We start from the raw sequence: 19,342 nt of genomic DNA on the forward strand, positions 1-19,342 counted from the left end.
TTGCCCAGAGGTATTCTTCCCAAACGTACACCATCTTCAAAAGATTTTCGCAACTCTGCTGGTGAGCAAAGCTGAAGCAGAACGCTCTTTTTTTCATCACTGAGACGCCTAAAGTTGTACCTGAGAGCTACTACAACAAATGAAAGATTGTTTGGTATTGCTCTATGAACATCCACCGTGAAATATAAGTCCACCCGGGCGGCATTCTTTCTGTTCTTTGCCGGGAACGCAGACGACTTCAACAGAATTTGTGTGTATATGACCCATAGGCACCTGCTAAAAAGCAAGGAAGAAAGTTAATCGAAGTTATTCTTGGATTGAAATTTCCTAAAAAATAGTAAAACATGCTTGTTAATGATCAATTTATGGTGTTTAACCTCCCAAAATCATGATATGATTACGAGAGATGCCATAGTGGGGTGCTCCGGAAATTTTACCACTTTGATTTAGGCGCATGTTAAAAAAAAAAAAACAAAGTGCGCGTGCCTCAAGCATTTACGCCTACATCAAAAATACGAGAGGGATTTGATCCCGCTACCTGCGGGTCAGCAATAGATCACCATAACCACTGGATCACCCTGGCGAGTAGTAAAAAAAGACGGTGTCTTCGTCTCGTTGCATAAATATGACTCGTGGCAGATTCGTTTTTAGTTTCATCCGTATGTGCACGTGTTTGTTTACTTGATTTCAATTTTGTTTTCATCTGTATATTTTCAGGTGCATGTAATAAATTTACGCACAGTTGTTCGTCAGCGCTTGTGTCGTGTGTTCATTCTTGCTCGGTCCCGTTTTCAGCGCTGTTACCCTCCGTATCAAGTACCAACTGGCACTTCAAGATACGCTTCTGCAATTAATTAGGTGGTGTATTCCTTTACAAGAAAATACACCGCACACGTAAATATAAAAATGCTAGTGCTTCTTAGGCCGCGCCAAAAGTGCGAAGCTATACACGAAAGAGGGCTGGCAGAAAACTGTCGTCTTTTGATCAGGTTCGCAGCGAAGCACGCAAATACGTGGCCATTAAGAAAAAAAATTGTGCTACCCCGGTTCCCTAAAATATTCTGTCGCATGGGCACTTCTCTTTATCAGATACCTTCAACGTGCATGCTTGCTCATTTCGCTTCTTTAGACTTGATTCACAGCGGCTGCATTTCCGATTGAGGTGGAAATGTTGTAGGCCCGTGTGCTCAGATTTGGGTGTAAGTTAAAGAACCCCAGGTGGTCGAAATTTCCGGAGCCCTCCACTACAGCGTCTCTCATAATCATATGGTGGTTTTGGGACGTTAAACCCCTCATATCAATCAATCAATCAATCAATCAATCAATCAATCAATCAATCAATCAATCAATCAATCAATCAATCAATCAATCAATCAATCAGACTTGATTCACAAGCGTATGGTGTGCGTCAGACCTTCACTACGTGTCTTCGCATTTCTATATATCTGTGTATTTTTGAGAATAATCTTTCTATTGTTACTTTGCGCTTTTCTTGCGGTTTCTGCCCACCATGTTCTCGCTTTTTTTTAGCATATGACATTCACAATGCTACGCTACCTTCGTGAACATGGCTTTAATGCACAGCTCGAGGTCACGCATCCATAACAGATGAAGTGGCCGAATTTCAATAGGTGGACGATATGGCTCAAAAATAAAAAGAAACTACTAGTATGCTTGAATTTATGTTCCCGCTGAGCGAAGTCTGGTAATTTTTTTTTAATTGAGAGCGCTCGAGCACAGCGTGCGTGTCTCATGAAACTATTGTGGTTTTGGCACTGAAAGATTCGAACGCAGTTTTTTAATATTGCGTAAGTTTGCCCTAAGGGTTCAGTACAGATTACACAAAACTGCGCAACTGTATTCGCTCCACGGAGTCGAGGAGGGACCTATGATTCAGTTGGTACATGCATCTCTGCAAGTGCGGTGACCGGGTGGGCTGAAGTCTTGCGCATTGCTTTACAAACATTGAACACTACAGGACGCTTTACGCAGCTTATTTCTTGACGAGAAATACGGCCCCTTGTTCAGATAAACTTCAATGTGTCGTTGGCAAACCATTGGGTGTTGGATTTAGGCTCCGTTTCAGCTTCCATGTACTTCGGCGCACTCTGTCTCGACATGCTAGAACGCATAGCAAAACAGCCGCTACGAAGTTCGCTGCTCCCAATAGTCGATAAATGTTGTCGTACGAGCCCAGATTGTCCCTGAAGAATCCTGTAATGAGGAACAAAACGGCGCACAATGAAAAACAGTATGCACAAGAAAGATTGTCACAATGTCCGCCGTGCGATAATAAATGAAAAGCATTTCCTAGCCCACTAAAAGTACTTTGAATCTATCTATCTATCTATCTATCTATCTATCTATCTATCTATCTATCTATCTATCTATCTATCTATCTATCTATCTATCTATCTATCTATCTATCTATCTATCTATCTATCTATCTATCTATCTATCTATCTATCTATCTATCTATCTATCTATCTATCTATCTATCTATCTATCTATCTATCTATCTATCTATCTATCTATCTATCTATCTATCTATCTATCTATCTATCTATCTATCTATCTATCTATCTATCTATCTATCTATCTATCTATCCATCTGGAGACTGGAGATCTCGAAAATACGAAGGCCTTAATTGATTAGCAAGTCGTGACATAGACAACATGACATGCCTGTCATACCTGTCACACCTGACATGCCTGCCATGTCGGGCGCATACCCACATACCAGGGTCCGTGGAATGGGGGTATGCCTAAGAAATGATTCTCATACACTTTTGAAAGATTGGTGCAATAGCATTATGGAACCACGCGCAGAAAACACAATGCCGGCATAGGCAGCATTGTGCACGAAAGAAAAAAATGCCGCCATATCCACGAACTGAATGATGATGAGTGGGCGAAGCTCCGGAGGTAAACCTGGTAAACCATAAATCCTCCGTACATTTTGCCCACTCGATTTTATTGCAACGCTCCCCCTAGCGTACGTCGCGGCACTATATCGAACGATGACACGCGCCATATGTGGCATCATTCCTATTTTATAACACCTCGCATTTTTCCTAATCAACTACACGTACCGCCATCTAGTTTATAACATCTTGCATCTTTTGGACGGAAGGACGGACGGACGGATGGACGGATGGACGGACGGACGGATGGACGGACGGACGGACGGATGGACGGATGGACGGATGGATGGATGGATGGATGAATGGATGGATGGATGGACGGACGGATGGATGGACGGATGGACGGACGGATGGACAGATGGATATGGCTGTACCCTTTAGATCGGGCGGTGGCTAGCGTAATACTTAGAACTGAACGAGAGGTGGCTACATACAGGGGACGCACAGCCCACGCCTTAAGGAGCTTCACTCCTAAAATCCTGATGGGCGGAAATAATGAAACAGGTCACAGCTTTGACGCAAAGGCGAAGCAATGAACGCAATAGTAACAAACTGGAAGGTCACGTGCAGAATGGACACAGATCAAAACGTGCCCCGCGTTTCTCATACAAAAATGACGCACGAAACATACTATCGAATAAAGATGAACGCGAATAAGCGTCTCAGTTGTTACTTCGCTGTGTTTGAAAAGCACCCTCTTTTCGCAAACGTAGACTGTGCAACAATTGCAGTGACCTTTGTACGCACGGTAACTAAAACAGAATCGCTCCAGTAAAAGCCAAATGCCAGCCAAGTCGTACGATCCTCCCAACCGCTAGATGAGGGTGTGGGAGTGAGCGTCGACCTTCTGTTGTTTGCGGGGCAAAGTGCGCGTAGGAGACAAGAACGCGGCGGCAGGGTCGTGACGATGTTGCTACACAAATGCTCATTGTACCTTCTTGCTGGTAATGCTGAAAACACGATAGTCCCCCCTCCCCCCGAGATGCCCGTCAGCAGCGGTGAGTGGTAGATATAGATAGCTTGCCATTTAAACGTTCAAGGACGTGCTTTTGGTGGCTCAGTGGTAAACGCCTCCAACTCACGATTCAGAGGACCGAAGTTTGATTCCACGCGCTGGTGTTTTTAAAGACGATAGTGGGTACCTTCAACACAAATTTTGGTTTGTCTGTCTGTACGTTTGTCTGTCCGCCCTTAACGGTACACTAAACGACACCAAAGTGGCAAAACAATACTCCAAACAGCCGACCCCATCCACAGCACCCACCAATATAGCTCAAGATTGAGCGTTCACACTTGTGCGATTGTCAATTAAAAAGCAATTCTTGCGCATATCAGACGCACCAGAACAACACGTCAATATTCTGTATATGTGTCTCTTACTAGAAAAGGCATACATAAGTAATTCTAAGGACTGTAGCGTTTATCACGTTGCGCTGACCATGCAACGCTTGCACGAAAAAGCTACAACGCTTTGCTAAGACGACACGGCGGTGGCACTTACCCGTCGCCTTGCGTTCTACACCTTATCACCTCCGAGCGCGCGCGCTTCGTTTTCCAAGATAAGTGCCAGATAGCGCTCGTGTCTCACGTGTGGCGTGACTTGCTGCGCTCGTTCGCCTCCGCTGCACGCTCGAGGCTCTCTAACGCAGCGCCTCCAGAATACCATTCAGCGATATTATTGCGCAGAACATCAAATAAACGTTTTGTTCACTCTCTCAAGATGCAAGACTATCGTCTTTCGACGGCATTTGCAGTGTAACATGTAGATACGGGGCCAATTTTTTATGATTTTTTTCTTTCTTGCATTTTCACACACACACACACACACACACACACACACACACACACACACACACACACACACACACACACACACACACACACACACATATATATATATATATATATATATATATATATATATATATATATATATATATATATATATATATATATATATACATACATATACACACACACACACACATATATATATATATATATATATATATATATATATATATATATATAGATGAAATAGATGATCAGAGTTTCTTCCGGCTACCGTAATAAAAGTTATAAACTTCGAGAATAGTGCAGTATAGGAAACAAAACAATAAAATATTTATTTAATCCTAACAGTTTCGGCTGGTGGACCAGCCTTCTTCGGAGGATGTAAGTGAAATGATACAAGTTCCCGTAGCAGAGGGTCACCCTCACAGTTTAAAGACCCTCCAAAAAAAGAGAGAGAGAAAAAAAGAGAGAGAGAAAAAAGAGAGAGAGAAAAAGAGAGAGAGAAAAAAGAGAGAGAGAAAAAGACAGAGAGAAAAAGACAGAGAGGCAGAGAGGGTCTTTAAACTGTGAGGGTGACCCTCTGCTACGGGAACTTGTATCATTTCACTTACATCCTCCGAAGAAGGCTGGTCCACCAGCCGAAACTGTTAGGATTAAATAAATATTTTATTGTTTTGTTTCCTATACTGCACTATTCTCGAAGTTTATAACTATATATATATATATATATATATATATATATATATATATATATATATATATATATATATATATATATATATATATATATATATATATATATATATATATATATATATGTATATACGTATATACTTATATATATACGTATATACGTATATACATGTACGGTGAGTGATGGGGACGTGGACGCCGGCGGAAAAATGCAGCCAAGAAAGTCCATATAGTTGCTATCACACTAAATATTACGGTTCGAACAGGAGACGAGCAGATGCATTCTGCGTGGCAGTAAAGCGTTCTACCACAGAGCTGCGCCGAAGCTCGAAACGACTACGGAAGAACAGGCGTCATGCCAAGCCAACGTCGTTTGGGGTTGTAGTATTGACTATGGAGATTTGTATCAATGAAATAATCACTACACATGTACACCGATGAAGCTACAGCCAAGAGTTGCTTGACCAAAGAGGAATACGTGAACGGCTGCTACTCATGATATGCATATCATCGCATCGTACGCAGTGCGATGATGCACATATAAGAGTGAAGTGCCCAGTATAGTGTGCGCTTCATTTCGACAAAACTGCTGTCTGTGATCTAACTTGAATGCCCACGTTACATAAGACTATAAGGTAGAACTTTGGGCGTTAGTGTAGGCGAGGAGCCTGGAAAGCACATAGTATACGCCAACTACACAAATTACGCGAACACCTCGACCCATGTCACAGTACTTCAGGTTCAACGAAAGATAGTTTGGCGTAGGAACTTCTCGCTGGTTGCTTCGCATGAAATCGGCTCCCACAACACTGGTATCTGCTCGATGTTTTTCAGGTACAATATGCCTTGGTGGAACATTGGCTAGGGTGCTTGGCTGCTTACCCGAAGGTCGTAGGTTCGATTCCGGCCGTGGCTGTCGCATTTCGATGGAGGCAAAACGGAAGAGGCACGTGTTCTGTGCGATGTCAGTGCACGTTAAACAACAGCATGGTCAAAATTTTCGGAGCCCTTCTCAACGTCATCTCTCACAATGATATAGTAGTTTTGGGAAGTCAAACACCAACAATTATCATTATATTAAAAAGTGCAATGTGTTCAGGAAGTGTTGACATCTTGAATATGTGCAATAAACATACAATGTAGATGCATCAGCCAATTTTGAACAGAATTTAAGTTTTTGCTTGGGTGATAGGGCAGAAGCTAAGGAAGACGACGTTGGCTACCCTCCCTATAGAGTATAGCAAATCGGATCTTCACCAACCAGAAAGAGAAAAATAAGAAATCTACGTTTATAGCTTACCAGGCATTCTTGTGAACATGCCGTGTCACCTGACCAATTTCTGTGTGGAGTATTGTTGTTACGTTACTGCGCTTCATGCTGATGTGCTCCGTTTGTTTGTAATGACGTGATGTACACACTGATTATTTAGGTCATTTGTGTGAGTTGAAGTTTCATTTTCTGTCGCCTTGGTTATTGCACATGTTTTGCGATAAGCGAAAACCGTTCTCACTTGAAGGTGCCGGCATCTCCAGAACGTCACGTGCCTAGAATGTCAGTAGCACTTTCTTACAGAACCTCTGCCTTCCGCGTGTGGTTCAACCTTCCCCTCCACCACTCGCGTTCTTAAGCCAATGAGGCCAAATTGTGGCCAAACATCGACAGCGGCAAGCCTGGTCCCACAGTGTCGGTCATACCTATTGCACGACACTCAACTTCAATTTCATGTTTCCCAGATTTCGGCTATACAACTTCATGTATTTGATAGAATTCTCGGGAATGACATCGTTCTATTATTACTGTAATTACAGGAGTGTAAAATTACGCCTGTATACAAATTGCGAATTGGCTCACAAGCCTCAGCTGTCTTACCCAAAATACTCGGACCACTGAGCGCAATGGGTATGAGCAATACACCCAGAAAAGCGAAGAAGGCTGGTAGGCGCTGAACGCTGAGGTACTGACTGATGAGGACGCTTCTTATGCAGGTCACGTAGCCCTGGCTGACACCGAGCAAACTGTTGAGCACCATGAATGACGTGAACGACGAGACAACCGAACAACCCACGAATGACAGGCACGATGCTACAAGGCAGGCGGCGGCCATAGGGCAGTGGCTGAACGGTATCTTGTCCGAGGCGAAGCTCAGGCCGACTCTGCCTACGATGTGACCGAAGGCATTGCAGGTGAGAACGTACTTGGCGGTCTCCAGCGAGGTTCCCTTGTCGCGTCCATAGTCCACGCAAGTGGTCGAGTGAAGAGTGCCGGTCCAGTCGTACAGCGCGTACACAAAAAGTAACACGAAAAACTCCGGCTTCCGGAACAACGCCGCCACTTTTTTTCGCTGTCAAACCGAGTCTGTTTATGCTTTTTGGCAAAGGTGAAAGAGCCGCTGTAGACGAGGGGGACGAGGGCTGTTTTGCGCAATGGTCCGTCTTGTCATGGTGCTCGCCAGAAGGCGAAGATAAGGTTGGCTTCGGCTTATAGAGGCTCGGCGAACACCACAGCTTCAGCGGACGCGGATGCCTGATGAGCATGATTAGCGGTAGGCCGTTCAACATAATAGCACCGATTAAGAGGAGCGTTCCGGGAAGTCCGTAGTAGTTGACGAGCAAAGAGACGATCGACGGACCCACAAGGCCTGACGCCGACCAAGCGGCGTACTTCAGGGCGGTGGCTGTGGCCACGTATTTTTCAAAATAGATCACCGTGTAGATGGCGAAGGATGTCAGGCTGGCTCCGTATCCCAAGCCTGAAATTGCAAAGAGAAGATTTGGAGCCCACGTTTTTAAAAATTATTCCAAGTTAGGCACATCAATCTTTGCACAGAGGTGAAATGTGCTTATAATACCCAAATGATATGACTTGGAGGCCAAATTTATAGGCAATAAAAAATTGGGTTTTAGGCACCAAAAATAGACGGGCAAAACACTGCTTTGGACTTTTAAAATCGTTAACATAGGTACAATAAACTTTGACAAAATTCAAAATGTTAAAAAAAACGTGGGGTACGTATCTGTGTTTTCGGCAAGAAAGTAAACAAAAGTGCTTTAATTTATCATGGTAGAAAAGCGTAATGGTTCAGCATAGCCATGTATTTTTTTCCGCAGGGTTCACAGAATACGATCTCTCCATTTCTAGTACAGCATGGTGAGTTAAGTGTCCGCCATCGAATAAACATGCTTCTCGGTCTTTTTCTTTTCGGCATGGCTGAGAAGGGCAACACAGGGGTAAATAGCCGGAGTGCAATAGGCCAAAAAGATCTTTTTGCCTCGTATTAAGTTGGTCTAACCACACAGGCTCAAATTTTCTTCTGTTTGTGAACACCTTAAAGGGCCGTTACGCAGGTTTGAAAATATCGAGCAGCGAAGCAAAATGCATGCACTGGGCGCTCACGATGTCATCTGCCAAGATTCGCAGTGCTACGAGTGCTACAAAGAGGTGATCGAAATGCCAGACTGAACACTGCTTGACCTTCATCTCAAGGGCGCGTGCCCCAACGTGGTGGAGGTCCTGCGTTCGTCAAAGTAGTACTTGACACTGCGAGAACTATTCGAGATGACGTGTGTAATTTGTGCAATCTATTGACTGAATGACAGTATGAACGTTGACAGAAATATTAAAACACGCAGAATCTGTGCGCATTATTTTTTTAACTTCATATCGAGCAAGATGCGAGACTAAGCTGCCTCCATTTAGTTTGCGTTAGTGTTCTCGCATCGTGCCGGTGCCAGCATTCCCAACGCTTGACGTGTTTTTAGTGCATCGTTCCTTAAAGGAGTTGTAACATTGCGATGCTGTGTATCGTAGTAAAAATACGTGATCCATGCCAGCCTCTTCAAACGCCTACGTGAATAGAGGGATACAACCATCGGAAGCAGGCAGCACAATACAGAGAACGTCGAAATGACCAAACAACGCTTGCTTGCACGGCCTGGCAGGGGCAGGTCATAAGCATACACCTTACGTGCGCATGACGTGCTGATGCGTCCATGTCGTTTGATCCTCCAGCTCCGAGTTGCTCCGATACCAAATAGGGCAGGGCAGGAAATGGGTTGGCGAAGTCTACGTTGAGTGAGTGGCGAAGGTTTCAAGCTCATCTCCTCACATCACGCTTTCGCAGGTTGTAACTAACCGATCAAAAAATTCTAGTGATACAAAGCTTTTCATTGGGGACGCAACAATTTCCACTGTCCAAGTAAAATTTCTCGTTGCCTAATGAAGTGCCATTTAGAAAGTGAATGACGAATAAATAAAAAAACACATGGATATGGTTTTTTTGTCTACTCTTTACTTTCCCCTTATGACACTACAGTTTATTATTCATTCTTCATCGTCGTGCCCCTGCACAGAAGCAGATTCTGCTTCCTACGCAAGCGAGCAGACGCCGAAGAGATGCCGACCAGACGACGCGACGCGGATGAATACTTGTGTAGAGGATAATTGACCTTACTGATGCGTAAAACACCTTGTAAGCTTGACAGTGCTGAAAATTACTTATAAAATGAAGTAAAGGTTGCGTCTCACAGTGTTCCGAACGGTCAATTTTGCCGGGTAACATAAATACCGTGCTCCAGGAGTACTTGAAAGCAATATTAAAGCTTAAATAGCGTTTATGCGGGCTTTATTCTTCAAAACAGGCATTTATTGGCACTTACAGAAATTTAGGCACCAACGTCCAAAATAGGCATTTAGAGGCACTATAAGAACACTATAAAACCTCTTCCTACCCTCTAATTCATGTTCATATATCAAAATGACATGATAGGAACACAAAAAACAAAATAGGCATTTGCCTATATTACGGTGTCTATGACATCATATGAGCAGGCTCTAGGTGCCTTGTGCCCAAAGAGTCAATGAAGCGTTGAATGTCGGTGTAAATTGTTCTTCGCGACACCCAGCTGTCCTTCTCTTTTTGTTATTTCTCAGTATATTGCCCCACATATTTCAGGGAAAGCATGATTTCCAAAAAAAAAATGTTGAAAAATACGCTTCACAGGTGCATGCATGTCCAGCATAATCAGAATGCTAAGGATGTATTCTGCGCAGCTAATGAATAGTTTAGATCTGTACTGTGGCGCAAATGAAGGTGTACACTATTAGTCTAAGCAAACATAATATATGAGAAGCTCTGCAAAAACCGAACACACACTGCGAATATGATCCTACTTCCATAGATTTCGGTAAATCTAATTTGAAGGTTGCGACGTATCCTGCCAGCCTACTTCTATACTCCCCAGTACAGCCAACTTCAATCGGAGATGCAATCTGTACTCTTATAGTCGATTATTTCTCTAATGATTTTCACAGCGCTAAAAACGAGGACCGAGAATAAGGGTAGACATATGTTGTCCAGTGTTCTTCTCAATGCTCTTCTTCTGTGGCATTGCTTCTAGCTCTTTTATAATGCTTACAGCGTGAAAGTAAATTAGCTATCCAATTTGGTGTTTTTCTTTTCATAGTCTAGTAAGGTTTGACGCTGCAGTGTCTGGATTGTGAAGCGGAGAAAAATATTTCGCGTGGTGTGTTATAAAGATGACGAGGTGAATGTAAGGTGTGTGTATTAAGCTAATATAAAACTGCGTGCAGGATGGAACGCAAGCGGGAGAAGTACACAAGACTGTGAAGCGTAGACAGGAGTGTGCTCATCCTTTATATGCCTCCTCGCAGTGTTAACCCACTGTAAATGCCGTAAAATTCATACCCTCGCAAGTAATTTACTTCAAAGGCCTGTGAGTGGAGTGCAAAAAACTGAGCAACAGTTCTTACCTCGTGGTATTGAATCAAAGTAATGGCGTAGCTGATAAACAGATCAGCAAGTCTGCATACGGGCGTAACAGAAAGGACACGCCTCCCTGACGCACGAATGTTATGGGCCAGAAAGTACATCAGCAGCACTACAGCGATGATCATAATGACAGAAGTCTATTGTTCGGAGAAGTGGGGCGCAGCACGTCAAGTATTTGTACTCAAAGACGGCCGATTTTATAACGCCATGAGCAACAAGTGTTGAAAATTGGACGATTTGGTTTGTCGTACTTGAAATGGAACAGACTTGAGAGGAAGAGAAATATCGTGCTAGCGAAGAAGAGAGCAGAGTGGCACAGGGAACGAGCGGGGGTTAAGAATTTCATAGTTGAAATCAAGAGGTGGATGTGGGCCGGGCATGCAGTGCGTAGGCAGGATAACCACTGGTTATTTAAAAACCACTCACAATGCTCTCAAAAGAAAAAGAAAAAAAAAGACGAGCACAATGTTCTCTTCTGATAGTTCTTGTCCTTCTTGCGCATTTCTGTGACGCATGCAGTAGTTCTTGTGATTTATACACTGTACAAGCACTCGACTAGTCGATATACGCAAAATATAAGATGTGACTTGTCTGCTACGCTACTTAAGTGACCAGGTTCATCTTTTCCTTCTTATTCTTTACTATTTCCTAGATGCTATCTACTAGATCCTACATTCTATGTCAGCTACCTCCATTTGTTTCTATTCAACTTCGCCATTCATTTTCATATCTCTTGAAGTCACTGCTATCACTTTTTTACCATCGGGCCTTGAATCCTTGTCAGCTAAAAACGAAAAAAAATCAATAACTGCACACTATTCGCTTTAGCGACAGCGCTAGGTACTGGTCAATAGTGAGAACGTCTACTGTACGCGCATCGGCCAATTCTTATTTTTCAAGGGAGTACTTCTACTCACGATGGTTTCTTCATTAATATTTGACGTATACGCTCTTCCACAAATTCTCGGAACCAGCCATTTCTCGTGAACTGTGGCTTTTTCACCGGACTACCTAAATTGTTTTAATCTTTTGCACATTCACCTTCATCTTTGCTGTTAACATGTCATATGAGGTCTTGAATTTTTTTAAATGCTAGGCATTTCTTGGCGAACTTTGGCGACTTTGAGCGTATCTATCATCTATCTAGCCACCTACGACTTTTAGCACTCCTGGCCTTTTGGATAACGGTATTGATACCAAGCTTGGTATGGCATAATATTACTGTAATACGAGCCTATTTGATTAGTCAAAACATGAAAATCGTGATATGTATGTCATAAAGTCATGATTTACACTTCATGGTCTTGCTGCTCTTGCCGAGGTTTCGTTCGCATAACATGTTGCAAAACTGGTATACTGTGATATGATTGCATGACAAACGCAAGCGACAGACCCTAACATGAAAATTATGACAAGCGTGTCATGTAAAAACACGACTACATGCCACGCTCATGATGCGCTCGCGGCCATTTCGCTACCATCACATATACAAAACTTGGTATTACGGTACGTGAATGAACGACAAAGGTATGTGACTAGTGCAAACATGATAATCGTGAGATGCATGTCATGTAACAACATGACTACATGCTACACCCATGGTGCGCTCGCGGCCGCTTCACTAGCTTTACATGTATCAAATTCGGTATTACGTGACGTCAAGGGATGACGAAGGTATGTGAGAGGTGCAAACATGATAATCATGAAATGCGTGTCATGTGACAACACGACTACATGGCACAGTCAAGGCGCCAATACACTTCGACGTGACACGGCGCGCGTGCACACCGGCGTTCGTTTCGTCGCGTCACGCCGGCGTGGCCATGGCAGGTGCCGGTCTTGCCATATACTCGAAGGTGCGCGCCACGCGGCGTTGCTTTGACGCATGCGCGTTTCATTGCGTCCAGCGTCCCTCCGTCACGAAAAGAGGCAGACGCAGTGCTGCCTGGGTAATGCATTGGCGCGAAATGCAGCATGTTGCATTTCGCGCCGGTTGCCATCGGGCCGTGCCGATGGACACTGGTCGCGCCCGTTGCGCCTGGCGTGAAACTATATAGTTCCCGCATTTTGCTAACGTGTAGCGTCGCTTTGCCCAGCATGTGCGCGCGTCGACGTCACGTTGGAGTATATTGGGCCTTTCATGATGCATTCGCGGCCATTTCAATAGCTCCACATATACCAAATTTGGTGTTACGTAACGTCAATGGGTGACGAAGGTATATAACTGTTGCAAACATGATAATCCTGACACACGTGTCATGCAAGAACATGACAACATACCACGTTCATAGCGTGCTCGCGACCGTTTAGATAGCTTCACATATACTGAATTTGGCATCACGTGACGTGAATAGACGACGAAGGTAAATGATACATTAAAACATGATAATCATGACACGGAAGTCATGTACGGCATAATATACCTCCACCTCATAACGTTATGGTGATTTTAAAGTGACATATTTACCTTCCTCATTCGTGCTTTGCATATCATCGATTCCCACTGTACGTGGGATCTGCCAAGTTTTTTTTTATTTGCAAATATAGATTAGCTTAGAAAGATTCGTTTTTTGCTGACCTTGTTTAAACTTGCAAAACGTGAAGTGGTTTGAACTGACCGACTATTATGTGTCAATGACAACTTGAAGCGAGTTAAACATGACGTTTTTTCGGAAGTAGATATTTACGACTGGTATTATTGTGCAAAAGAGCGCATGGACATAAAAAGCAAGTACAAAACACCTAAACCTTGGCAAGTACAAAACACCTACGCTAAAGTGTTTTAAGTGACGTAAATAGAGTTATTTGTATGGACGAAAGATACGCGATTATACATCAGCGAGATGTACTGTGAACAAGAAAAGTTTGCGATCCACGTGAGCGCGCGTCAAATTGCTTGTTCGTGCCCCCTAGCGGTGCGCCATCTACCATCGACCGCAGTGCTAAGCTGGAAACAGGACTTTTTGTTATTCCCTGGCCTCTCAGTTTTATACTTCCGCGTAGCGCACTGTTAGTTCGCAGTTTTTATGCTCAGTGCTTATCTGCAGTATGACCGCCCCTTTTCTATTTTCATAGCCCAATCAAAGCTATCATGATGGGCCTCAAACGACGTTCCGTTGGCTAGTTATGAGTTTGTGACAAAGATTGCGACTGATAAGAGATAAGCTCATATACTGGTCTCGAAGCAGCAGCACGTAGACGGAGAGGCCCAAAAAAACGCGGTAGAATAAAAAAATAAAAGGTGAAAATTATTTCTACTCAGAAAAGAGATAGACCATAGGTTAAGGGAGGGATGCTGCTCTGGCACAACGGTGCTATTGAGTGCCGCTGACATAGCGGAAGTGCCTCGAAGAGGCCTTTCGTCACGTGATCGCGTGGTCCGTAAACTTTTGTGGTCGACTGTGCCTCGTTACAATGAACATCGACTTTGCCGATCTTGAAAGATGACTTACTAAAAGCGTCCTGAGTGAGATACAATGTACACTAACTATTGCAATCGGAATACTCACCATACAGTCCACCTACCGTCACTGACATGCACGCCATGTCAGGACAGAAGGCGCCACCAATGACTGCGATGGCCGACAGTGCGACAACGAAGAGTCCTATGACGAAGACCGAGAGCTTGTTCTGAAGAAGCACGATGACGAAGCCTGCAAGTAAAAACAATTTACGTTATGAATGTTATTTGAAAAATCAGAACGTGCGCGTTGCAGGGAGTGCTGCGCAATAATGGCGAATTCCATTGAGATAACCGGAGTAGGGGGCAGAGCACTGAGAGCAGGGCCACTCAACCTGCCACTGGAATGCACCGCGTTCCCGGACGGCAGGTGAGAAGGTGGCGAGTAGGGAGACCATATGAGTGAAACATCCCAAACCCGGCATATTCTTTCTGGGGCAGCAGCAAAACACGCGTGTAATCGGTCAGCCACATATTCTTCATTATCCTAATACCTAGTATACGCTTGTGCAATGGCTCATTCGTCAAATGTTCAGCTCTCATCGTAGCCATTCGTACAAAACAGCGGTGTCAAACTACACACGGTTGGTACCGTTGCCGCCGCACTTGCCGCTGAAGATAAATTCGGAAACTGTGACGTTCAAGGACCACGTGACTCGTCGTACTGCACCTACTCCGCTTTTCAGGCGAGGGCCCTGCGAACTGCTCCTGACTGCTCTCGGCGCAGCTGAAGCACTCTCGCTCTACCAATGAATGACAGTCCTCCTGCACCTGTTTGACCACTGAAACATGCCGGCTCTGAAGAGAGCACTTTAAGCGTGCTTTTAGGGGCTCCTGCTCTCCCAATGAAATTCGCCATAACTCAGTATATACGTAATATACCACTCATTTCTGAAGAAGATCGCTTGCATACTCATTCTAATGGTTTCTTTGTGTAGATCAACAAGGAGGAGGATGTAGCAGAGAATAACTGGCCCGCACAAAGCGCCAGTTTTGCCATTACATGGAAAAACCTGCAAAGTGACGTACGAGCAAGCCGAAAGGTCTATATTATGTTGGCATGGCCTGACTACGTAGGGCAGGGAAGATGGCGATGACAGGTGGGAACACGGTGTGTGTTATCACACAAGCTTTCTGCCAAATGAAAACTGCCACTTATAAAACAAAGATTGTCAATAACAAGCCTTGTAATTCGCTATATTTCATAGAATTCTGATTGTACCTGTCTCGAACAAAGTGATGTTCTCACCACATGCTTGCACAAGTTTTGCTGGGATGCTTGCCTACAGTCTTTCACTGTTGACTGTTAGGATCAAGTCTGGTGCAAGACTAAAATCCAAGTGTGCACACATCATTTGGAATTCGTAGTGGGGCCAAAACTACTGAAAGTATTGTTATCGAGCGATCACCTTCGACCTCGACATTCATCGTGGTTAACAGACTCTGAATTCACATGTAAAACATGGTTCTCCCCTTCCTGATGACCACCTGCTTCTCATTATCTCAAAAAGAATAAGTCGCATTTCGCAATACTATTTCGGCCCATCGAAGCCGTGTTACACGAGGAAACGCAGAAGTGTCCTAACTTGCGTGCACTCCTTTGGACTCAGGCACGCATTGACCAGAGAAGTGATCATTCATTTCGCATCGCCTAAGAATGGTAGCGAAGCAAACAGTACTGCTACAATCAAGGCTCGGGCATGCCGAATACCAATTTGCAAGACCCCTCGTACAAAAGCTTTACACTGCCCATTGTCCTTCTGGGTACATTGCGCACATAATCTATATATAAATTGTGAGCAATGCACCCCGATCGTCAGAATGTACCCAGAATACCCAGAATGTATGAGATCGAATGGGACAGGTTAGACTATAGTCTAACCTGTCCCATGAGAAGATATGAACACTAAAATGTTGCTGCCTTGATTGGTGACATTCGACAAGCGTACCAAACTTTTTTTGGTCGCTACGGCCACTATTCAAATATCACCGCGATAACGTTAACGAGCTAGTTTCGCACAAATTCCGGCGTCGGAATCGGCGTCGTTCCTTGTGAGCGAAAACTCATCTTTGCGTGACCGAAAAATCGAAGATGCAAAAAAGAAAAACAAAACATTTCGGTTCTAATTGGGAATCTAAACAGGCGTGGCTGCATAATAGAGCACCCGCTTGCGCGGAAGCGGGTGTTCTATTACACAGCCACGCCTCTGCTTGCAAATGCACCGAAATTGACTTGCTCTGCTTGGAAATGCAGTGAAAGTAACTATCTTGCTTTGTACACACATGTGTCCTGTGTACATGCTTCATAATACAACCTGAAATATTGCCCTAACAAAGCGTGGTACAAGCGTACATTGCCATCGGGCGTCAGAACATGGGATAATCATGATGACTTCATAGCTTGAAGCCAGTCACCCACTACAAAAGGCACAGACACTACTGCACCTTTAAGGCCCCGTAGTGGCCAGTTGGTGCAGAGATAGTTCAGAAAGATTTCATGCGCTAGAGAGAGAGAGAGAGAGAGAGAAAGGAAGGCCGGGAGGTTAACCAGATATTGGCATCCAGTTTGCTACCGAGCACTGGTGGTGGGAAAATAGTGACAGGAAAGATAAGGTAGAGAGAGAGGAAACACACACACACACACACACACACACACACACACACACACACACACACACACACACACACACACACACACACACACACACACACACACACACACACACACACACACACACACACGCGCACACGCACACGCACACGCACACGCACACACACACACACACACACACACACACACACACACACACACACACACACACACACACACACACACATATATATATATATATATATATATATATATATATATATATATATATATATATATATATATATATATATATATATATATATATATATATATATATATATATATATATATGACACTGATAGCGGCAAACAGAGCGTAGGCCATCGATCAACCGACAAACGCTTAAGTGCGTTCACATTTATACATGTACCGTCGAATGTTCCAGCGCTATCGCTAGCGCTCACGTAGCTTCCAGAATAATCTGCAATATTCGCATTGTGCGCGTAAACTTAACGAAATGATCTACTACAGACCCGGAGGTTTTCGAACAGTACAGGCGCGATTTGCGCTGAGAATTACTTAGTGTAACGGGGCGATAACAAAACTTGAAGAAAGATTGTGATACTATTATAACAGAGCGTAGACGTGTTTCAAGTTGCAAATCGTATATTGGTGTGCAGTTTGTGAGCAGCACAGCCGGATTGTTTTTCCGTTCAGTTCGTTTACTTTGGCATTAACAATCAAGAAGTATAAGTATGCTTACCATAATACACAGACCGCAAGGAGGCTCGCTTCATCATTTCCTCACCATAATCTCACGATGCAGGCGCAGTGGCCTCACTGATTGGCTACTAAGCACAAGCGGGCAGGATGATTCTAGGAAGTGGAAGTGTATTTAGATAGGCTTAATATGCAAAAGCACCTGTCTTTAGATTGATGTAGGTACGTTAAGCCATGAAATTTAATCCATGTCGCCCGAGCATCATCGCGATGCTTGTAATTTTATGGTGCTGTTCACACGGAACGTCTCTTCGCTACTGGAATGGCAAGCAAATGGTGGGTCCGATACCTGAGAGATGACTGGCCGACAGGAGAATGTTGCCTGGCCACGACGCCGTGGCGTGGTCGGCGTGGTATTCCTCCATGAACAGCACGTACAGGTAACCTCGGTTAGATTCGATGATGGTTGTAAGGAACGTCACGCAAGCGGCAACGAACGGAATGATCCAGCAGCGATCTTGCAAGTGGCTGGCTACCTTGCGGCCGGCTGAAGACTCGGGTCCGGGTGATTCATTTGCGGTTGTTCCCGGTGTGAGGGAGCCAGGCATGACTCCGTGGAGACGAGTTACCCTGTTCCGTGATTCTTGGGCGTAGGAGGATAGTGGAGCCACAGCTCCGAAGAATACCTTAGAAAAGCCACATACCAGGGCTCCACCTTCTTCGGTGGAATGCTATACTACGTTTTCCAATCCAATAAAAGTTAGATTGCATTAGAAGCCAGTACTTTTAAGAACTGCGGTGTAATGATTTGTAGGAGCAAAAGTAGGTGCACCACAGGAAAACAGTGCTAATAAAAAAGCCTATAAAGTAGCGGCGCATAGAGGTCATGACTGACGGTCGAGGTTGTTTTCAGAGCACGAGTGCTCCAGCTGGTGTAAAACAAGCATGTGCCGACGCATCTGTTCCAGCTGCGTCTGTCGATGTGGAACGTAATTTCCTTCTCCACTTTGCCCAGGGCAGAATGAAAAAGTGCGAGGCCATCTGTTACAGAACTAATTAGGAATGTTTTGTAGCAGTGAATTCGCTTCTGTTATGGCACAGTCGAGCCAGGAAGATGGATGTTTGCGGCAGCAATGCGCAATGATGTCGCGCTTATTGAGGTGAAATCCTTACATATCTCGTAAATTGTGAAAAGTGACCATCGGTCAGCGGTTCCAGCGCAAGTGACGCCATTTCGAGGAGGGTAGGCACCGCCAATGAGCGCGATTGAGAAAGGAAGGACATAGGGGAGGGAGCGCGAGTGCTGCATGCGGAGGTGGTGGGCAGGTGAAGCGTGCTCCTGCTCGGTACTCACCGGGCCTGTAGTGGC

At 44.3% G+C, this 19,342-nt stretch overlaps 1 protein-coding gene across 2 annotated transcripts; it reads right to left on the bottom strand.

Annotated features, from left to right (window-relative positions):
* Positions 1-1,993: 1,993 nt before the first annotated feature.
* On the bottom strand, positions 1,994-18,813 carry LOC119169743 (uncharacterized). 2 transcript variants are annotated; one of them, XM_037420766.2, is made up of 4 exons: positions 18,323-18,812; positions 14,710-14,853; positions 7,282-8,161; positions 1,994-2,214 (listed from the first exon to the last, which is right to left on the bottom strand). In XM_037420766.2, the coding sequence occupies exons 1-4, from the start codon at positions 18,579-18,581 to the stop codon at positions 2,025-2,027; spliced, it is 1,473 nt and encodes a 490-aa protein (XP_037276663.2). In that variant the 5' UTR covers positions 18,582-18,812; the 3' UTR covers positions 1,994-2,024. The 2 variants fall into 2 exon arrangements, with proteins under 2 accessions (XP_037276663.2, XP_075740098.1); XM_075883983.1 differs by lacking the exon at positions 7,282-8,161 and having other exon boundaries at positions 18,323-18,813.
* Positions 18,814-19,342: the final 529 nt, after the last annotated feature.

This window comes from Rhipicephalus microplus, chromosome 2, assembly GCF_043290135.1.
Source record: "Rhipicephalus microplus isolate Deutch F79 chromosome 2, USDA_Rmic, whole genome shotgun sequence".
In the NCBI taxonomy this organism is placed as follows: Eukaryota; Metazoa; Arthropoda; class Arachnida; order Ixodida; family Ixodidae; genus Rhipicephalus; species Rhipicephalus microplus.

Coding starts and splice junctions, on each gene's coding strand:
- LOC119169743 (XM_037420766.2), bottom strand. CDS start 18,581: ATGCCTGGCTCCCTCACACCGGGAACAACCGCAAATGAATCACCCGGA. Junction 8,162..14,709: donor GACGGTAGGTGGACTGTATG/GTGAGTATTCCG, acceptor TTGCAATTTCAG/GCTTGGGATACGGAGCCAGC. Junction 2,215..7,281: donor CAGTGGTCCGAGTATTTTGG/GTAAGACAGCTG, acceptor TCCTCATTACAG/GATTCTTCAGGGACAATCTG.